This window comes from Piliocolobus tephrosceles, chromosome 2 (assembly GCF_002776525.5).
Source record: "Piliocolobus tephrosceles isolate RC106 chromosome 2, ASM277652v3, whole genome shotgun sequence".
Taxonomy (NCBI): Eukaryota; Metazoa; Chordata; class Mammalia; order Primates; family Cercopithecidae; genus Piliocolobus; species Piliocolobus tephrosceles.
In genome coordinates this window covers 130,454,985-130,473,875 of record NC_045435.1, presented here as the reverse complement: position 1 = coordinate 130,473,875, position 18,891 = coordinate 130,454,985, and the positions used below count along the sequence as shown (strand labels likewise).

General features: G+C 36.8%; 2 protein-coding genes across 2 annotated transcripts in view; one reads left to right on the top strand and one right to left on the bottom strand.

The window, feature by feature from the left end:
• The window catches only part of MED12L (mediator complex subunit 12L), a 345,920-nt gene that overhangs the window by 228,236 nt on the left and 98,793 nt on the right, over window positions 1-18,891 (bottom strand). Inside the window, exons 13-15 of the mRNA XM_023232117.2 lie at window positions 16,664-16,790; window positions 14,202-14,416; window positions 11,462-11,638 (exon numbers count right to left, since the gene is read on the bottom strand). Of these exons, the coding sequence (XP_023087885.1) occupies window positions 11,462-11,638; window positions 14,202-14,416; window positions 16,664-16,790 (519 nt within the window). The remainder of the gene's footprint in view (window positions 1-11,461; window positions 11,639-14,201; window positions 14,417-16,663; window positions 16,791-18,891) is intronic.
• Window positions 1,914-6,871, top strand: GPR171 (G protein-coupled receptor 171). The gene is made up of 2 exons (XM_023232130.1): window positions 1,914-2,070; window positions 5,773-6,871. Exon 2 carries the CDS (start codon window positions 5,805-5,807, stop codon window positions 6,762-6,764), a length of 960 nt encoding a protein of 319 aa, XP_023087898.1. The 5' UTR covers window positions 1,914-2,070; window positions 5,773-5,804; the 3' UTR covers window positions 6,765-6,871.

The following is an 18,891-nucleotide window of genomic DNA, read 5'->3' as shown; positions in this document are numbered from 1 at the left end:
TCCTCAGTGAAACAGACAGAAAAAGTGGCTTCTAGAAAATCAAATGAAACGCATATAAAAAAATGAAAAATACACGTATTTCCACTGTGAATACACTTCCACATAAAGCCAGGTTGCCAAGCTCATTCTCAAAAGGAGGAATATGATTCATCTCTCTATTAAAAGATTAATTCTCACTATTCTAAAAATTAAATAGAACTCTGAGAACAAGGGCACTTTAGTGCTTTCACATTCGGCAATCCAGACACAGAAACTGTGGCCTGAGTACATTTTTAAGTATAATTGTTTGTACTTTTCAATTTTGTCTATAACTTGAAAGTGAACCAGGGAGGTAAACATATAAAGAGACCTACCTAAAAAAAGCAGAACAGAAACTCTGTCAAAAATCTTTCATCCCAGTTTTTCTCCATGCCATGGTAAAATCATTCGCCACTGTTTGCAGTCAACTGCACCCATCTCTAAATTCTCTCCCTTTCACCCCCTCTACCCTCCAGTGAATGTAAACCCTGATCACTTCTCACTTACCTGTCTGCAAATATATCTTTTCTACAAGTGTGTTCCTCAGTGAGTCCTGTACAACGCTGAAGCATACATATGTTATAAGAAAGATCCTTTCCTAGCACTATGATGATGAAGTTCACAGTGGTTCTTAACATAAAATGTTTGAGAAACATTTGCTTTTTCCCTCCTACTTTATAATTTATGGTCCTCACTGGCAAAAATAATAATTATATGAATTTGGGGGGATGTCAGAATACCTGAAACGTGACCAATATCATCATAAGCATCTTTACATTTTTTTCAAAAGTCTCCTTAGACATTCCCTAAATTCTCCCTAGCTAGATACTTCTCATTTCATCTTTTGAGAGATTTTTCTTTTTAAAAACTAATACCAAGGGATTACCTTTAGATCCTGGAAAGGTATCTTCTTTTTTCTTATCTAGAAAACTGATCAAGTATTATTAAAAGAAACCAAAGCACCTACCAAGCCAATGAAGCATTAGAAGAAACCAGACCCTAACTAACCAGGCGATGGCTTTGCATTTACACATCAACTTCGAAACAGAAAATGTAAAACTCTTGAAAATATGTTTGTTAGGTTCCCCACTGTGCTAGGCTTCTTTCAAACATTCAATACACATTTGTTCAGCCACAGACACAATGAACATTTAATCAAACAACTTAAATACACACTGTAGGGTTTCTTTACACACAATCTATTGATTACTAAATATTATTTCAATCCATTGAGCTGTTTGAGTCAAATAGACAAATACTAATTACAAGCCTAATCTCATAAATTGAAAATATATATAATATATTCTTCAATGAAAAATTATAAACTACAAAATAGGAATAACATTTAAGTGGAAATACATAATCATAGAAAAAATTTAAAACTTACGTATCAAAAATATTAACAGTAATTATCTCTGCATAATGTTCCTTTTTTACTTCTATTCCCAGATTTTTCTATAATGAACACAAAATAACATAAATAAAACATATACATTAGCAGACTCTGTAAAATACATTTTTGTTTGCTTTTTTTAATAATAGGTGTCTCAGCAGGTATTAAACAGTGCAAGTATTTTTTAAATTTTAACTTTGAAATGCTGTGTTACTATGTACACTGAAGAAATCACTGCTTAAACACCTTATATCTTTAATTATTAATCCCCATCAAGGCATAAAGAGTGATATTCTTTGAAATCATATGACACAGAACATATCTTGGATACTTTAAAAAAAAGGCTAGGTACTAAAATAGACAAATGAAGATCTTTTCTCTAAAAAATATGACAAGTAAATTGCTTAAGAAAGCATACATGAAATTGTATATATTTAAACAACTTCTTTAGGAGACCTTCATGAAGTTAAACTACTTGCAAACCACAGTTTCATCTACGTCAATATGCAACATTTTAAAACCACACAAAAAGGAAAGGAAATTTTTAGTAAAGCCAGCAGCCTGCAATGGGGCTGCTACTGCTGCGGCTAACCAAACAGCTCCTGCTTCTCTGAAGACTTGCAGCAAGGCCTGCTGAGGCTCACAGAAGATAGCCCCAGGTATGTCTTTTTAAACACTTAATATACTCAAATGCTTTTCCATGGAAAACAAAATTGTGATTTTCAGTATTTAAGGCTTATAAGTAGAAAAGGCCAAGCTGTATAAGAAAGCATCAATTTTTAGGACCTCTAAATAGGTCCTAGCTGTGAATGACACTATAATTTTCTTGTATCTGATGAACCCATTCATCTGTCTCCAAAAGACAGGATAACTGACACCAGACTGAATACCCGAGCGAGCATAACTATTCAGTAACTCAATGTTATAACTGGGTGGATAGAGGCCATGTTGTAGATCTTCACAACGGGAACAGCAGGCTTTAAGATGACTTTCCTCTACAAACATTACAATACGTGATTTCAAGAAAATTCCACTGCGACTCCCATAGAAAATCTAATAAACTTTTATTTTGTTTTTCTTTTGTTTTGTTTTTGAGGAGTCTCGCATTTTCACCCAGGCTGGAGAGCAGTGGTGTGATCTCAGCTCACTGCAACCTCCACATACTGGGTTCAAGCGATTCTCCCGCCTCAGCCTCCTGAGTAGCTGGGATTACAGGTGCCCGCCACCGCAATGGCTAATTTTTGTATATTTAGTAGAGACAGGGTTTCACCATGTTGACCAGGCTGACCTCGAACTCCTGAACTCAAGTGATCCACCCACCTCGGCCCCCCAAAGTGCTGGGATTACAGGCATGAGCCACTGTGCTCAGCCAGTTTATTTATTTTCTAAGCAATGGGCACTCTATCCAAACTACAGAGACAGTTAAAATCTTGTATTGTTGTTGCTGGACTACCTCTGAGTATCTCACATTTTCACTGGTAAGTAACTGTCTGGTAAAATATTTAATAAGCACTTAATTCTCAAACTTGTGACACAGAACACAGGATGTTATTATACAATAGTTTAACCTCTAATTTACATAAGCAAAAATTTTAAATAAACAGATTTGTTTTTCACCGCAATTTAGAAAAAAGTTCATAAACACAAATGTGAGAAATGTGAGATGCTCCATGATTCTTGAGAATTATTGAATGATTAGTTATTCATTTCAAATAAATTATTCATGTACAGTGAATACGTATAGTCAGTTCTAGTTACAGAGAAAATTAATAAAAAGAAATTACTCTAATTCTTCTCTTTACCATATAAGTCTCATTGATACAATAATCTTATTTTATAGTTGTGTAAGCAATGGAGCACTTAAAGACACACATTATGTTACTATTATTATGTAATATTTGAAATAAAAGTGCATAAGCCAAAATCCTAGGGCCTTAGAAAGTAACAGTAAGCAAAGATGTGACACAGTATCAATGCACATGAATACTAATTTTTCACATAAAGAAGAAAAGTATGTTCAAAATTCCAAGGTACAAATAAATGGGAACTATCAAAATTCATGGTCGCCAAGGACATCAGTAAAGCCTGGAGTAGCTTTCAGATGTGAGAAGCTTCCTGAAGGCTCTGGAATAAGTAGGATTCAGGAATAGGAAGGATAAAGACAGAGAGCAGAGAGCTTAGACAACGAACAGTAAGAGCAGATCCTAGTCCTGCCTGAACATGCTGTGAAAGTTTGAGGAACACACCAGTACCAGCCCTCAGTCTCCTCAATTGACTTGGGGATTATACTACAGGCTATCAATAAAGTTTCCATCCATCCTTAAAATCCTATGACTCCAAAATTTCTATCACATGCAAAAGTATAAAGGCAGGAAGGAACTGTACACAGAACAGTAGAGACCCCACCAATCCCTATCTTAATCTGGGATTAAGAGATAGTAGAGATGGTAGAGAGAAACTAGGTTATGGAAGCTTTGAGAGCAAAGTTGGTTTAAACTTATTGGATAGGGCCTAGGTTTTGTTTTTTAAATGTGCGTGTGCATGAGTGTGTGTGTGTGTGTGTATATGAGTGTGTATGGTGTGCATGTGCGTGGCTGTATGCATAAAACATCAAAATACATGAAAAGCCTAAACTTATTTTCTTAGTATTTTGGTAAAAAGTTAAAAATGAATACTTTATTTCAGCTTTATTACGTAAAAATTGTTTAGAACATAGCTCCTGCCCACACAGTAAGCCCTTAGTAAAGCCTGGCAGATATAAACATCATCATCATCATTTCTATCATCATCTTACTATTGTTGTTGAGGCAGTATTTTGGAGTGGTTTTGAATGTGATTCTGAGATCAGACTGACTGAGTTGGAATCCTGGCTTTTATCTTACCAGCTATATAACCTTGGGTAAGTAACACCATTATGCCTCAGTTTCCTCATCTATAAAGCAGGGACAATAACACCTAGCTTATGGAAATGATAAGAAGTTAAATAAGTACATGTAAAGTATTTGGCATAATGCCAGACACAAACCAACTGCTTAATTATTTTCATCGAGTTTGGTAAAGAATTACATTATTTATGGACTCTAACATGCTAACTCAGGTAGGGAAAGAGAAAGGGCATGTAGCCTTTAAGCAGCCCCTGAATTCAGAAAGCTTTGTGCACATCTGCCTTATTCATCTGTTTGCGTATATTGTTTCATTACAAATGCACACAAAGGATCATTAACTAATTGGGGAAATTAAAATTTAGAAAGACGTCAGAAGTTTTATTCTCTTATTAAAGGGAGCTTACAGAGTAGCTGATCTGGCCTTCTATGTTGGTCACTATAACTTACTATTTGCTACTTTTAAAAAGGTTGTATTATAGCATAAAATGTTTTCTTGCTAAAATACAAAAATAATCTTGAGGTCTTTAAAACAAAAGAACATTGTTCAATATGCAAAAGGGGGACCCACACCAATAGGCAGCACCAGAAAGGTTACTAATGTACCCTTAACTCTAAGCATGTGAGTTCGAATAGACCAGGTGAAAGGGAGCCCTATCAGTTTAACTAAACCCACTCAATGTTCCAGATTTGGGAGGGACCATGACAAGACTTCACTGTCATTATCAGTGGCAATCACAGTAGTTCTAAGGGTATGTCTTATGCTTCTGGGGTTTTAACTGCTTCAAAACCCACAATGAAAGAAAAAAAAAAAGAAACCACGACTCAAGTGTTGAAGTCAGATGTTTTGATACTAATACAAATAAATCTTTTTCCAAGGATTTTGTAATGAATGAACTTACAAACTTACATCCATGTTCTGGTAATTGTGGTTTTTTGTGTGTGTGTTTTTGTTTTTTGTTTTTTTTTTTTTTTTGAGACAGGGTCTCACGACCGGGCTGGAGACAATTTTCCATCAACTCCTTACTTCCCCGGTCAGCTGGTGTTCTCCCAGCCTTAGGAGCTACATGAATCTATGGAAAACAAAAAACAAAACAAGAAAAAAAGCCTCTTCAGGCTCAACCACAACCCTAGTTTCCTCTCTCTACTTCTCAGAATCTCGGTTCACTTATCTCCTCTGCAAACTAACTTCCAACCCAACTAGTAACAAGAACTACCAGAATGGAAAAACCTGAGGTTGAAAATATCCCTACCAAAAGCAAACCTGCATGGGATTTCCTGAAAGTCACAAAATCTGACAATGGAAAACCCAGGCATCTTCACAATCTAGTATGTTCTCACCAGGCCACATGGTCTGGCAAGTTCACCAATAAAATTCTAAAAACTAGAAATACAATGGTATTATGAAGACAAATGTCTTTTAAAGAAAATAGCTGCTAATTTTAATTACTAACCTCCCTTTCCTTGTTTCTTTTACAGAGTCTTAGAAGTCATCCTTACTTTCCCTCAAGATGACAAACAGTTCATTCTTCTGCCCAGTTTATAAAGATCTGGAGCCATTCACGTATTTTTTTTATTTAGTTTTCCTTGTTGGAATTATTGGAAGTTGTTTTGCAACCTGGGCTTTTATACAGAAGAATACGAATCACAGGTGTGTGAGCATCTACTTAATTAATTTGCTTACAGCTGATTTCCTGCTTACTCTGGCATTACCGGTGAAAATTGTTGTTGACTTGGGTGTGGCACCTTGGAAACTGAAGATATTCCACTGCCAAGTAACAGCCTGCCTCATCTATATCAATATGTACTTATCAATTATCTTCTTAGCATTTGTCAGCATTGATCGCTGTCTTCAGTTGACACACAGCTGCAAGATCTACCGAATACAAGAACCTGGGTTTGCCAAAATGATATCAACCGTTGTGTGGCTGATGGTCCTTCTTATAATGGTGCCAAATATGATGATTCCCATCAAAGACATCAAGGAAAAGTCAAATGTGGGTTGTATGGAGTTTAAAAAGGAATTTGGAAGAAATTGGCATTTGCTGACAAATTTCATATGTGTAGCAATATTTTTAAATTTCTCAGCCATCATTTTAATATCCAATTGCCTTGTAATTCGACAGCTCTACAGAAACAAAGATAATGAAAATTATCGAAATGTGAAAAAGGCTCTCATCAACATACTTTTAGTGACCACAGGCTACATCATATGCTTTGTTCCTTACCACATTGTCCGAATCCCATACACCCTCAGCCAGACAGAAGTCATAACTGATTGCTCAACCAGGATTTCACTCTTCAAAGCCAAAGAGGCTACATTGCTCCTGGCTGTGTCGAACCTGTGCTTTGATCCTATCCTGTACTATCATCTCTCAAAAGCATTCCGCTCAAAGGTCACTGAGACTTTTGCCTCACCTAAAGAGACCAAGGCTCAGAAAGAAAAATTAAGATGTGAAAATAATGCATAAAAGACAGCATTTTTTGTGCTACCAATTCTGGCCTTACGGGACCGTAAAATTAAATACAGCTTTGAAAGAGGGGAAAAAAAAAACTCAGTAAGAAAAAATACAATTAGCTAGCAAATATGGACAGGTTTACTTAGAAATCCTGTTTCTAAATGCAAGTCAAGCTTTATTGTTAGGCTTGTTGCTACTCATTAACCCAAATATTTGTACAAAAAACTAAAGAGTCTCATTGAATGAATGTAAAATCCTGCAATATCCTTGAAATCCAAAAGAGGTCCATGACATAGACCCAAAGGTATTCATGAGTTATTCATTTAAATGCCTGGAACTGACTTCTTGATAAAAACATAAAAAATAATTTCCATGTAAGTTACCAGAAAGCCCACCAGCAACATAATTTTAAAGCCTTTCAGATTACTTTAAAAAATGCAGCTTACACAAAACTACTTATGCCTATTTTATTTCTAATCCATCACTTCAAAAGATGGTAATCTTTCAGTTCATTAATCCTTCAATTTTTAATGTCTAATTTTTTTCTAACACAATCAAAAACTTTTATTTATCAAAAGTCTTGAAAAATATAGACAATCTTTAATGTATTATTTGTAATTATATTCTATCTATAGGTTATAATAAAGGCTTCCTGATGTTAATAATAATAAATTTACTGACTTCTCATTTCTATTTTGAATAATACGAAACAGAAACCCTAGAACATTTCAGAGGGAGTTAAGTTATACTAACTACTGAAACTAATGTTTTTGGAACTAGAAAATCACATCGATAGCACATCAATGGTAAAACAGCACCAGTCAGATGGTCTTTATAAAACAGATACACTGACTTCACATAGTAAGGCCATGTTAGGAATGTAGCACGGGCTGAGCTACTTAGCACTGCCCAGGTCCAGAAAGATGAGCCTGACTCCATGTAGGGCCCGAGTTTAAAGTACAGGTGACTCCAGCCAGGCGTGGTGGCTCACACACTTTGGGAGGCTGAGGTGGGCAGATCACTTGAGGTCAAGGGTTAGAGATTAGCCTGGCCAACATGGTGAAACCCTGTCTCTACTAAAAACACAAAATTTAGCCTGCCGTGATAGTGCATACCTGTAATCCCAGCTACTTGGGAGGCTGAGGCAGGAGAATCACTTGAACCTGGGAGGCAGAGGTTGCAGTGAGCTAAGATTGCCCCACTGCACTCCAGCCTGGACCAAAAGAGTGAGACTCTGTCTCAAAAATAAATAAATAAATAAACAAATAAATAAATAAATAACAATAAAGTATAAGGTGACTCCAGCTCTCAGAGTCACAACTCTGATCAAATTCTCTCCACTGCTGGTGATGCAGAAAGAATACACAGCATTAAATAAAAGACTTGTTAAGAAAAAGAATATTGGAAAAATTTAGATAACCATACATGATGACTTTGTGTTTTTTTATTTCATTAGTAAAATAAGCCCATATAAAAACAGCTGGCAAATCCATTTGCATTAGCTGCAATGATTAAGAAATGGTGTTCCTGGAAGCTAGGAAAACGAGTTTGATTCCAAACTCATTTTTGCATTTCACAAATTATTTTCTAAAGCTTGAAAATCCTATCTACAATTCCATAAATATATTCTGACTCTGAAGTGAATAATAAATGAGAAAATACATAAAGTGCCTATTATAAAACATACAACAAGATAATGCTATACAATTCTAGCTAGCTAATGGTAATGACAGAAACTCCAGCAGCCTCACACATCTGACACAATGTAAATGACTTACCTCAGTTGCAGGCTGGAAGAATGCCTATCCACTACAACCTGTGTTTGCTGGTAGTCTAGGAAACATGGTTCACTAATGGGCAGATCAAGTATTATTCACAGAATAGCATCATGAAACTACTTTATTTTTCTGAATCTTTGGTCAAGCCCCCTTTAACCCTCTTCTCCTTGGTCTTCACTTAGTAGGGCCCCATATGAGATATGGGGAGATAGAAAACACTTATCTTAACCGTATTTTTATAGTTTCCTCACATGCATGAGAAGCTAGTCAGATTTTCTCTCTTCATTAAGGGAAAAATAACAGACAGTAGCATTCCTAATGTCAGTGTTACATTAGCATATCCTTTGGCTTCTTCTGAATTGCACTCCAGGTAACAGGGAGTTTAGGGCAACCGGTGGTGAAAAGCTATTTAAAAATGTATCCTACAATATCAATTGTCTAGCAGTTCTTTCACGAATTGTTATAGTTAAATTATCTCATGATTCATTATGACACATGGTCACTGAAAATCATTTAAGCTCTTTCTTCCAAGGAAGCAGAATGTCAAATGCAGGGAAAAGCTGTAAAACCAAGGTCACAGGAACAACAGAATAAAGAAGCTGAGGCTTAGTGTCCTGCTCTGACACCCAGACACCTGGGAGAGACACCTGCAAAGCTCCGTTTACCCAAGAAAGGAACACATAGCCCTCAACCACTCAATCAGTTTCAACCCTTTTCAACATTTTGCCATCTTTGCTTAATTTATCATCCCCCCTTTATTCTTTCTTTTAAATAAATTTTTATTAAGAGTAATTTCCAATTTACAGAGAAGTTGCAAGATAGTACACAGAGTTCCATATCCATTCAGCCAGTTTCCTCCAATGTAAATGACTTAAGAGAACCACAGTATATTTGTTGAAACTAAGAAGTTAACATTGGTATATTACTATTAAATAAACTCTGGATGTTAATATCGTCTCCCTTTTTTACTCTGAATATTTTAAAAACAAATCCCAGACGTGACAGTTCATCTATAAATTCTTCAGGATACATCTCGAAAATATAAAGCTACCCTTTCTGCTCCCCTAAAGAAACTGTGAGGTTATTCCATTATAATGTAAATGAATAATGTCTATAGGTAACAGTTGAAAATTATAGATATTATTCAGGCAGTGATAAATGATATCCCTGGACAAAGAAAAATTAACAAAACATGGATTGTTAATTGTAATAAGGAAAAAAATATGGGTTTGATAATTTGACAAGTTTTGAAATGGCCCTGGACATAGAAAAATTACAAAAAAAAAGAGACTTTCAACAGTAATATGAAAAAAATATATGGGTTTGGTAATTTTGAAAGTCATTTCAGGAGATATTCCAAAATACCAAAATAAATAAATAAACAAACAAACAAACAGAATACTTAGTTTTGCAGACAAAACTCCTAGAAGACACCCAGGAAATAACATAATACACCTACATTTACTTTTTTTTGTTTGTTTTGAGACAGAGTCGCGCTCTGTTGCCCAGATTGGAGTGCAGGGGTGATCTCGGCTCACTGCCAAGTCCACCTCCCGGGTTCATGCCATTCTCCTGCCTCAGCCTCCCAAGTACCTGGGGCTACAGGCGCCCACCACCACGCCTGGCTAATGTTTTGTATTTTTAGCAGACACAGGGTTTCACCATGTTAGCCAGAATGGTCTCCATCTCCTGACATCGTAATCCGCCCATCCTGGCCTCCCAAAGTGCTGGGATTATAGGCGTGAGCCACGCTCCTGGCCCAATTATGCTTTTTATACGTAAAAGTAACACTCAGTGAAGAAAAATGACTCACTGAAATTGCACTTAAAATAAAACTCCAGAAAAAAAGTTAGTGAACCCAAGAATAAACTTTTTTCAAATTTTGACCCAATTTTTATTTCTAATATTAAGAAACCAATTTCGTTACCCTTTAGAATAAAGCACATCACTTTGCTAAGACTCAAACGGTAAACTTCCTGCCAAGCATTTCCCATTTGCTATACAGTTCTTAAATTCAACCAGTCCAAATCCAAGCCTATCTTGTACAAGCCTCTATGAAGTCTTACCCAATTTTTCAACTAAAATGCTCTTGTTCTCTCCAATACTCATTCTTTGAGAGTGGAAGGTGCCCAGAAATGTCAATTGGCTCACCTTTCAGTGAGAATTTTGAGTTTTTACTCAATTACTGCACATATTTGAGAGCTTGCCATTTATGGATGTTTGTCTCCCATTTTTCCTATGCCTCAAAATTCTTACTGACTAGAAGTACCTACCATAATACAGTGCACATAAAAGTTACTTGGTAAATTCTCTTTCAAATTAAAACACATTTAAGCCTGGCACAGTGGCTCATGCCTGTAATCCCAGCACTCTGAGAGGCCGAGGCAGGCGGATCACCTGAGGTCAGGAGTTCGAGACCAGCTTGCCCAAAATGGTGAAACCCTGTCTCTACTAAAAATACAAAAAATTAGCCAGGCATGGTGGTGGGTGCCTGTAATCCCAGCTACTAGGGAGGCTAGGCAGGAGAATCACTTGAACCTGGGAGGCAGAGGTTGTGGTAAGCCGAGATCACATCACTGCTTCCAGCCTGGGCAACAGGAGCAGAACTCCGTCCCAAAAAAAAAAAGGAAAGAAAAAAAAAACACATTTAGACATCACCTACAGTGACTCAAATGTTCTTTAATAAAAGGATACTAATATAGAAAATTTCATTTTCTAAATCTAATTAGCCACTAGTATCACTACAAATTGGGACAATATCAGTACATAAGCTTAAGATCAGAATTAGAACAGAAGCAGGAGCAAATGCAAAACACTCACCTGCTATCATTATGTATTAGTCAAGAAAATAGTTGAATAATCTGACGTTCAACAGTTATTGATCTTATAATAAAATAATCAGGGTGTAGATTAACTGAAGCAATGACTTACCAGAGGTATAGGAAAATGTGTTGCATACTGTAAGTGGCGAAGGAGATCATAATTGGATGGAAAAATTAATTCCCTTGGCTTTTCCCTCTTCACCAACTTCTCACAATTAACTGACATTCTTCTGCCCAAGGAAGTGTTGGCATTCTCACAGGACTCTCCAGGCATAGGAGAAAAAATCTAAGTCATGTAAAACAAATGTTGGAGATTGTAAATGAAAGCAAGCAAAACCAAACCACAGTGCTACATACCAAAACACACATATAAGACACTTATACACCTTTTCCTACTTCACCACTGAGTAAAAAATATGAAGAAATTTTGTTAATTTCCGCAAAATTCATTTTCAGATCAGTATAAATCTGTGATCACACCCCTCCATTTTGTAGATGAGAAAATAACAACCACACACATAAGAAATGTGTCTACACTACCTGGAAAGCTAAAGATAAAAGCAGAATTATGGGTAAGCATTTTCCTCATAGGGCTACATTTCCTACAGAAACATATACATCATAATAAACTAGTAAGACTAATGAATAATAGACATAAAGATTTTGGTCTGTACTCCAAACAATATTTTTTTAAAGTTATATATTGTGATTCACGAGGAAGAACACATTATAATTATATTGAAATAAAGTAGAAGAATGTATAATAAGTCCAAAGCCACCAAAGCTATTATATAGAAGTTGAAGATACACATAGCAAATCAACACAGACTGTCATGGTGAAACTACATTCACACATTAATGAGATGATGATGACCTCAAAATGAACAAAAGAGTCAGACAGCCAACTAGGAGGACAGGAGTGTTAGAAATTACAGAGTAGGCCATGCAACCAAAACTGAGGATGACCCAATTGTGTCAGATGATAATTGTACCAAAGGAGGAATATGGTAAGATTACATAACACAAATGCGCAAGTCATTTTGAGAAACAGAAGGATCGAGACAGGCTGGGATGGGGGCGGGTTAACTCTTAACTGTCAATAAGAATCAAAGATTGAACCTACTGGAAATTCCGAACCAAAGTCAGTTTTAAAGTCACTCTTGTCTACTTCATCAAAAATGTTAGTGGTTCCTGAGTCAATGCCCATATGCGCCATAATACTCTGTTCCTGATAATCGCCAGAGAAAGAAAGTAACATAGTAAGTTTTGGAGTTCATCAAGAAACTGAAGCTAAAACATGACAGTAGGATTTTTAACCATCTCTGTCTTTTGTTCCCCATACTGTTTTCTTCCCCACAAACTCAAGGAAGCTTTAAGACATGTCTTGCTTTGAACAGTCACATTCTTTTCCCTCATGATGAGAAAATTTAACTTCCATGATATTTTAAGAGAAGAGCACCCAAACATCCTGATTAAAAACAAGCATCCATAATTTCCTTCCTTGGGCTATTTCCCATCACATACTTTAACCAACTCTTCTTATTAAGAAAAATATAAGACTCTATCTGAGATACAAGACACTTTAATATCTATAGAATAGAAAAGAAAAAGCAGGATAGAAAAACACGTAAACAGGTAAAAGAACTTCAGTTTTTAGCCTTGTAATTACTACTGTCAATAAGATGAGAAAAGTGTTTAAATATTTTTAAGCCAACACCATTTTGAAAACAAACTTTAACAGTATGAACTATGAACCCATGTTTGCAATTCTACTACCAGGTTTTTAATTATAAGTGTAGCTACTGTTTTTCTAAAATATAATGGTATACTGCCTAAACTGTCAGGGTTTTTTTTTTTTTTTTTTTTTTTTTGAGACAATTTTGCTCTTGTTGCCCAGGCTGGAGTGCAATGGCGCAATCTCAGTTCACTTCAACCTCCGCCTCCCAGGTTCAAGCAATTCTCCTGCCTCAGCCTCCCAAGTAGCTGGGACTACAGGCACACACCACCACGCCTGGCTAATTTCGTATTTTTGGTACAGACAGGGTTTCTCCATGTTGGTCAGGCTGGTCTCAAACTCCTGACCTCAGGTGATAGGCCCGCTTCAGTCTCCCAAAGTGCTGGGATTATGAGCATGAGCCACCATGCCCGGCCTAAACTGTCAGTTTTTAAGCAATTGTCACAAGTTCTCATCATTTTCTACAACTTCCCAACACCACCTCCATCTTTTTTGCCTTGAAAATTTCAGTAAGTATCTGGAACAATATCCAAAATATCCAATATACCAGAATTTGGCAGAAAATTATAAAGTCACACAGCATAAAATAATTTGTTGAAAAGGTCACTTCTACAACATTTGAGAAATAGAGATTAAATTTTTAATTAACTGAAATGAAAATATGTGTTGTGAGTAACACAGAATTTCCCATTATGAATAAAAGAGTGATATAAGTAATGAATGCTACATTAGGGAAAAGATGATGCTTAGAATGAAAACTCAGCTGACACTTAAAGGTCAAAACAAGTCCAGTTTTGAGATACGATGTTAAAGAAAAACTAGAGATTAGAAACATCTAGAACTGAAAGTGCATAATTTCAATCCTATGAAAAATGTTATGGCCTGTCAAATATTTTCATTACAGTTTTATAGCATCCAAAGGGAAATTCTGGAAGACATTAAGAAGCTACAGTGTAAATATCTTTCCCGCTTGAGATGTAGAGATAAATAACCACTGGGGCAAAAGAATACAACAAAAAGCCATCACTCTTCCACTACTATGTGACCCATCTGAATGTGATTCCCAATAGAGTTTAGTTTTTGGGAAAGCGGGGCATCGTATCCAGGGCCGTACCTCCATTTTTACATCATGGTCCTTTGAATAGTGTTCGTCTGCATTTTCCCCTGCTGGTGACCGCGGCCGGGTTGAGGCAGTGACTGACAAATCTCCTCGAGATATGAGGGTACACATGTATGCGTCATGGGAGAAGACGTCATGGCGGATGAACTCGCAGAAGAGCAGCACCAGGTTCACAAATTCTACCTTTTCACATTCACTGTTTGGGTCCGCTACAGAGAAACAAATTCAATCAAGAATTCCTTGACTAGGTGATAGAAAAATAACTAATTACTAAGGCTTAATATTTTCATTACTTTTCACAATCAATCATTTTGGAAAAAAAAAAGATCTACTGGAAGATTTACTGAGGCACTAGAATTTTGGGCAGAACTGACAGGCAGGTTTTGATTGTCCCACTATAATTGAAAAACATCCAGTATGGTAAACATGGTTACAAGTTTAAAGATAGTAGCCCTGGCCAGGTGCGGTGGCTCACGCCTCTAATCCCAGCACTTTGGGAGGCCAAGGTGGACAGATCACCTGAAGTCAGGAGTTCGAGACCAGCCTGGCCAACATGGTGAAACCCCATCTCTACTAAAAATACAAAAATTAGCAGGGCATGGTGGTGGATGCCTGTAAGCCCAGCTACTTGGGAGGCTGAGACAGGAGAATTGCTTAAACCCAGGAGGCGGAGGTTGCAGTGAGCCAAGATCACGCCACTGTACTCCAGCCTAGGTGACAAGAGCGAAACTCCGTATCAAAAAAAAAAAAGTAGTCCTTAATAGCCATTCAAGTACTAATGTAAACAAGCAAAATTTCAGGATCAGAAAAAAAGACAGGAGGACTAGACTGCTGTCCTCTGGTTTTACTAATAGAACAGTTCATGATGGTTTTTTCTAGCTTGAGTGTGTCTGTGCAGTTGTGAGAATATGGGTGCACATTTTCAAAGGAGATTTTACAACGGAACCACAATTTAAATGGTGTTTGAAAAAATGTCAGCAGGATCCACTGAAAAGAAAAAGGAACAACTGAATAAAAAGAACACAAAGATGGAGCTCGGCAGATTATTTTTATTCATAACTAGACTATTTAACTCCCATTATGATTTTCAATACTGTCACTGCACTCTAAAGTTTTGTGTCTATACCTTTAAGATAAGATTCAAAATTTTTAAGACTAACCTGCAAAGCTCAATCCTTGCTACCATCGCATTCACAAACACCAATAGGAGACACATTTATCCAAGGAAGCTTAAGCTCAGTTCCCTAAACCTTGAGCCTAAATGTTTCCTCTTGCTCCCTACCAAACTCAGTGATGAGCAGCCTCGCTCAGAGAACAGATCAGCTTTTTCTGACAGACAGTAAATGAGATGAACTAGCAAAGGCACAGGAGTAAGGAGTTTTTCCTAGAGAGAGAACAATAATGGTGAAGAAATGAGGCAAGCAAAGGGCAAATGTCTGTCTCCCCCAGGATACAAGGTAAGTTAGAACTGCTAACTTCATGCCTGACAATATCCTTTCTGCTATCAGGGATCTCTTCTGTCCTTTCACTTTTCTGCTTCCTTTTCCAAGAACTACTCCTCCCTATATTCCAACCACTAGATTAGCTCCAGCGTTTACTCTCCTTCTAGACTAGAAGCCACCAAATAACTGAGAGCCGCTTGTCTCAAAGAACCTCACCTGCAGGTCTCACTCAATCCAAAACGAGGCCCCTCCTCAGAGGACTCAAAAGAGTACTGTTTGTTGTTGCTTTACCTCTTCCTTCACAAGCAACTTCCTCCTCCCCAACCTTTTTCTCCCCTTTCTATTGCTTTTTACTTTTTGCCATTTTTCTGTTGTCTATCTTAAGATCCTCCCTGCTGCATTTTGTCAGATGAAAAATCTCAGAATAATATCAAAGCTGTGAGCTTCATAGTTCACACAGTATTTCAAGTGTTCACCACAGTCTGAACCCACCGGGTGGCTATTTCAGAAACCCTGAACTCCTCACTAAAAAGGCAGAAAAAGAGCTTGAGATGACATAAACATCCCAGAGAGTGTAGTGAAGCAGCCAGGCATCTATAAATTACTTCCTTGTACCATGTCTCTGGCTATAGAGTACTGTTGCTTGATTCCCCCCACCACCATATTTAAGAGCAGGAACTAGAAAATCAGAAATTTAGAAAACTACTAAAAAAGAGAAAATTCCAAATCACAATCAATATACAGACAAATGTCACAGGACCTTACTTCCTTACATGAAGGAGTGAGGTGACTTTTTAAAATTATTTTAAAGTCTTTGAAGCTTGACTGATTTTAAAATTGCCTAAAAGTCTCCATTAAAAAACATGCCACAAAATTTTGCTCAGTAAAACATACATTATATTCAGTGCCAAGAATATTAAATAAGATCCAAATTTTTTAAAAAAGGAATCAGCTTTAAACAAAAAAATCAATCCCTTACTTAAGATCTAGAGGCAAAGCGCTTTCTGTACTTACACAAAGAGGGGGCCTGTGTATCTAAAAACCTTAACAGCACATTCTGGAAAACAGGCAAACTGGATCCAGCAAGAGAGGATGAAGAAATAGACTCCTTCTCATCTAAGACTTCTGATTCACCACATCTCTACAGATTAAAAATAAATAAGCAAAGTTAATTACAGAAGTATAGTCATAATGGATCATGAATTCGTTAATTTGTTACTAACATTTAAGTGCTCAGGTAAAACATGTAAAATTAATTGATATGTCTGTACTTATTTAAGGGACCATGCATCTCAGATGAATACAATTTCTAAAAGTTGGAAAAAACTACCCCAGAACAACTCAAATGATTTCAAAAAAAAACACCCCTGAAAAACATTATTCATGTGAATTATAAACTCTGCACAGTATTCTATGAGTGCCCACTAAATATATTATGGTACAACAAACTATTCATTATCCCTATGCAAAATTGCTAAAAATAATTTCAGGTTGTCTTCATTTTTAAATAGTTCATGTTTAACTGTATTCTCCCTGAAAAATATTGGGGTATATATTATTGAATTGTTTTTGTCAGGAGGGTTTACTTATTAGTGTGTTTGGAGAAACATGGTATCAAATGAGAATGCTAACATAATTCCCCTAAGAATATTATTTAACTTATTCATCACATTCCACCAATAAGATCTCTCAGAACCTCTGGGAATGTCCACAGTTCATGAAATACCTCTATGGAAGTTATTTAACTTCTATTTTCTTAAAGACAGAATTTACACAAGACCAGAAACTTGTTTTCTATTCTTTGTTATTTTCCTTTGATAATTCCCATTTTCATTACTCTTTAATATCAAGAATATTAATTATGTTAAGAATATCATATTTTTCCAATCTATTCTCTTTTTGTGAAAGTCAAATTTTAAAGATGGTGATGTTTAACAAAAAATCAAATTTAAATATCCCTGAAATAATACACTTTTAGATATAGATACACATAGACTATTAAAATTACAGGGTAATCTATATATGAACCTCTTCTGAAAGTGGAATGTGTATGTTTGTATGTCTGGAATAGAGGCAGGAGAAAAGTGGTGTAAAAAAACACACAATACAGAAGGAGCAATGAAATATTTGAGAAATTCCATTTTAGCTGCTGAAGTTTATGGACTGCAATTCACCACAGAATAGTCCAACTATTCATAATGTATGGAAGAAAAGCAATGAAAGGCTTTTCCTAATTTGCACACTGTACAATGGGTCACTTAGCTTACACCTTAACATCAGTATCTTCAAGTCCCAGTTTCAACAATATGATCTTCTAGTTTTGGTGAATACAACTTTCCTAACAGGAAGAAAAAAATGTCTATAAAATGTTCTTCCTATTTCAGTTTTACTAGCTTCACAAGGTGGTGGTGTATTATCAGCAACACAGAGAGCCAGCTAAGGCTCATCCAGTCAAGGAACCAACACCTTCTAAGCATCTACTATGCAAGGAGCACTATTCTGTGCCAAGGACCCAACACTGAACAAGATGAGTCAGCTTTCTCCTGTCCAGCTCACCTTCTAGAGGGGGAAGCTAGGTATTAAACAATAAGCAGATTAACTAGATGAATGTGCACTGCAACAAGGAAAGTACAACAGTGACGTGAGAAAGAGTGCTTGAGGGGTAGAACGCTGATAACTTTGTTCACGTGGTGATGGAAGACCTTCCCAGGTGACACATGTTGAGCTAGGAATGCTGGAAAGGAAAGAATACTTCTTCAAACGGGAATGCCAGGAAGAGGCTGGCCATGCAGACTTGGGAACAGAGTCTGCCACCTAGAAGGAACAACAAGAGCAGAGGCCTCAAGGTGACACAGTGTGTTTTCTGTATTGAAGGGGTAGAAGTACCAAGGTGAATGGAGCTGTGACCCTGGGGAGAAGGGCACAAGATGAGGTGGAAAAGGCAGGTGAGGTAGCTCAGGAGATGCTACAAAGGCCAGTCAGGAGACACAGAGAGTATCAGTAAAGGGACAATGTAATCTATTTACATTTTGAAAAGATTGGCAGTTGCTGTGTAGAGGAAGTAGAGAGATGAGGTAAGATGCCTCAAAGTTGCCAGGTGAGAGAAAGGACCTGGTCAGTGATGTACACACATTCCCCATAGCCATCCCTGCTAACAGTCACAGGCAGAAAAGAAGGCCTGCTTAGAAAATTCCCCGCAATAAAAGCAATGTTGACGAACTTAGTTTTGCTTTCTCCCTTAT

Excerpts from the sequence above, each read along its gene's own strand:
- GPR171 (XM_023232130.1), top strand. The coding sequence starts at position 5,805 with ATGACAAACAGTTCATTCTTCTGCCCAGTTTATAAAGATCTGGAGCCA.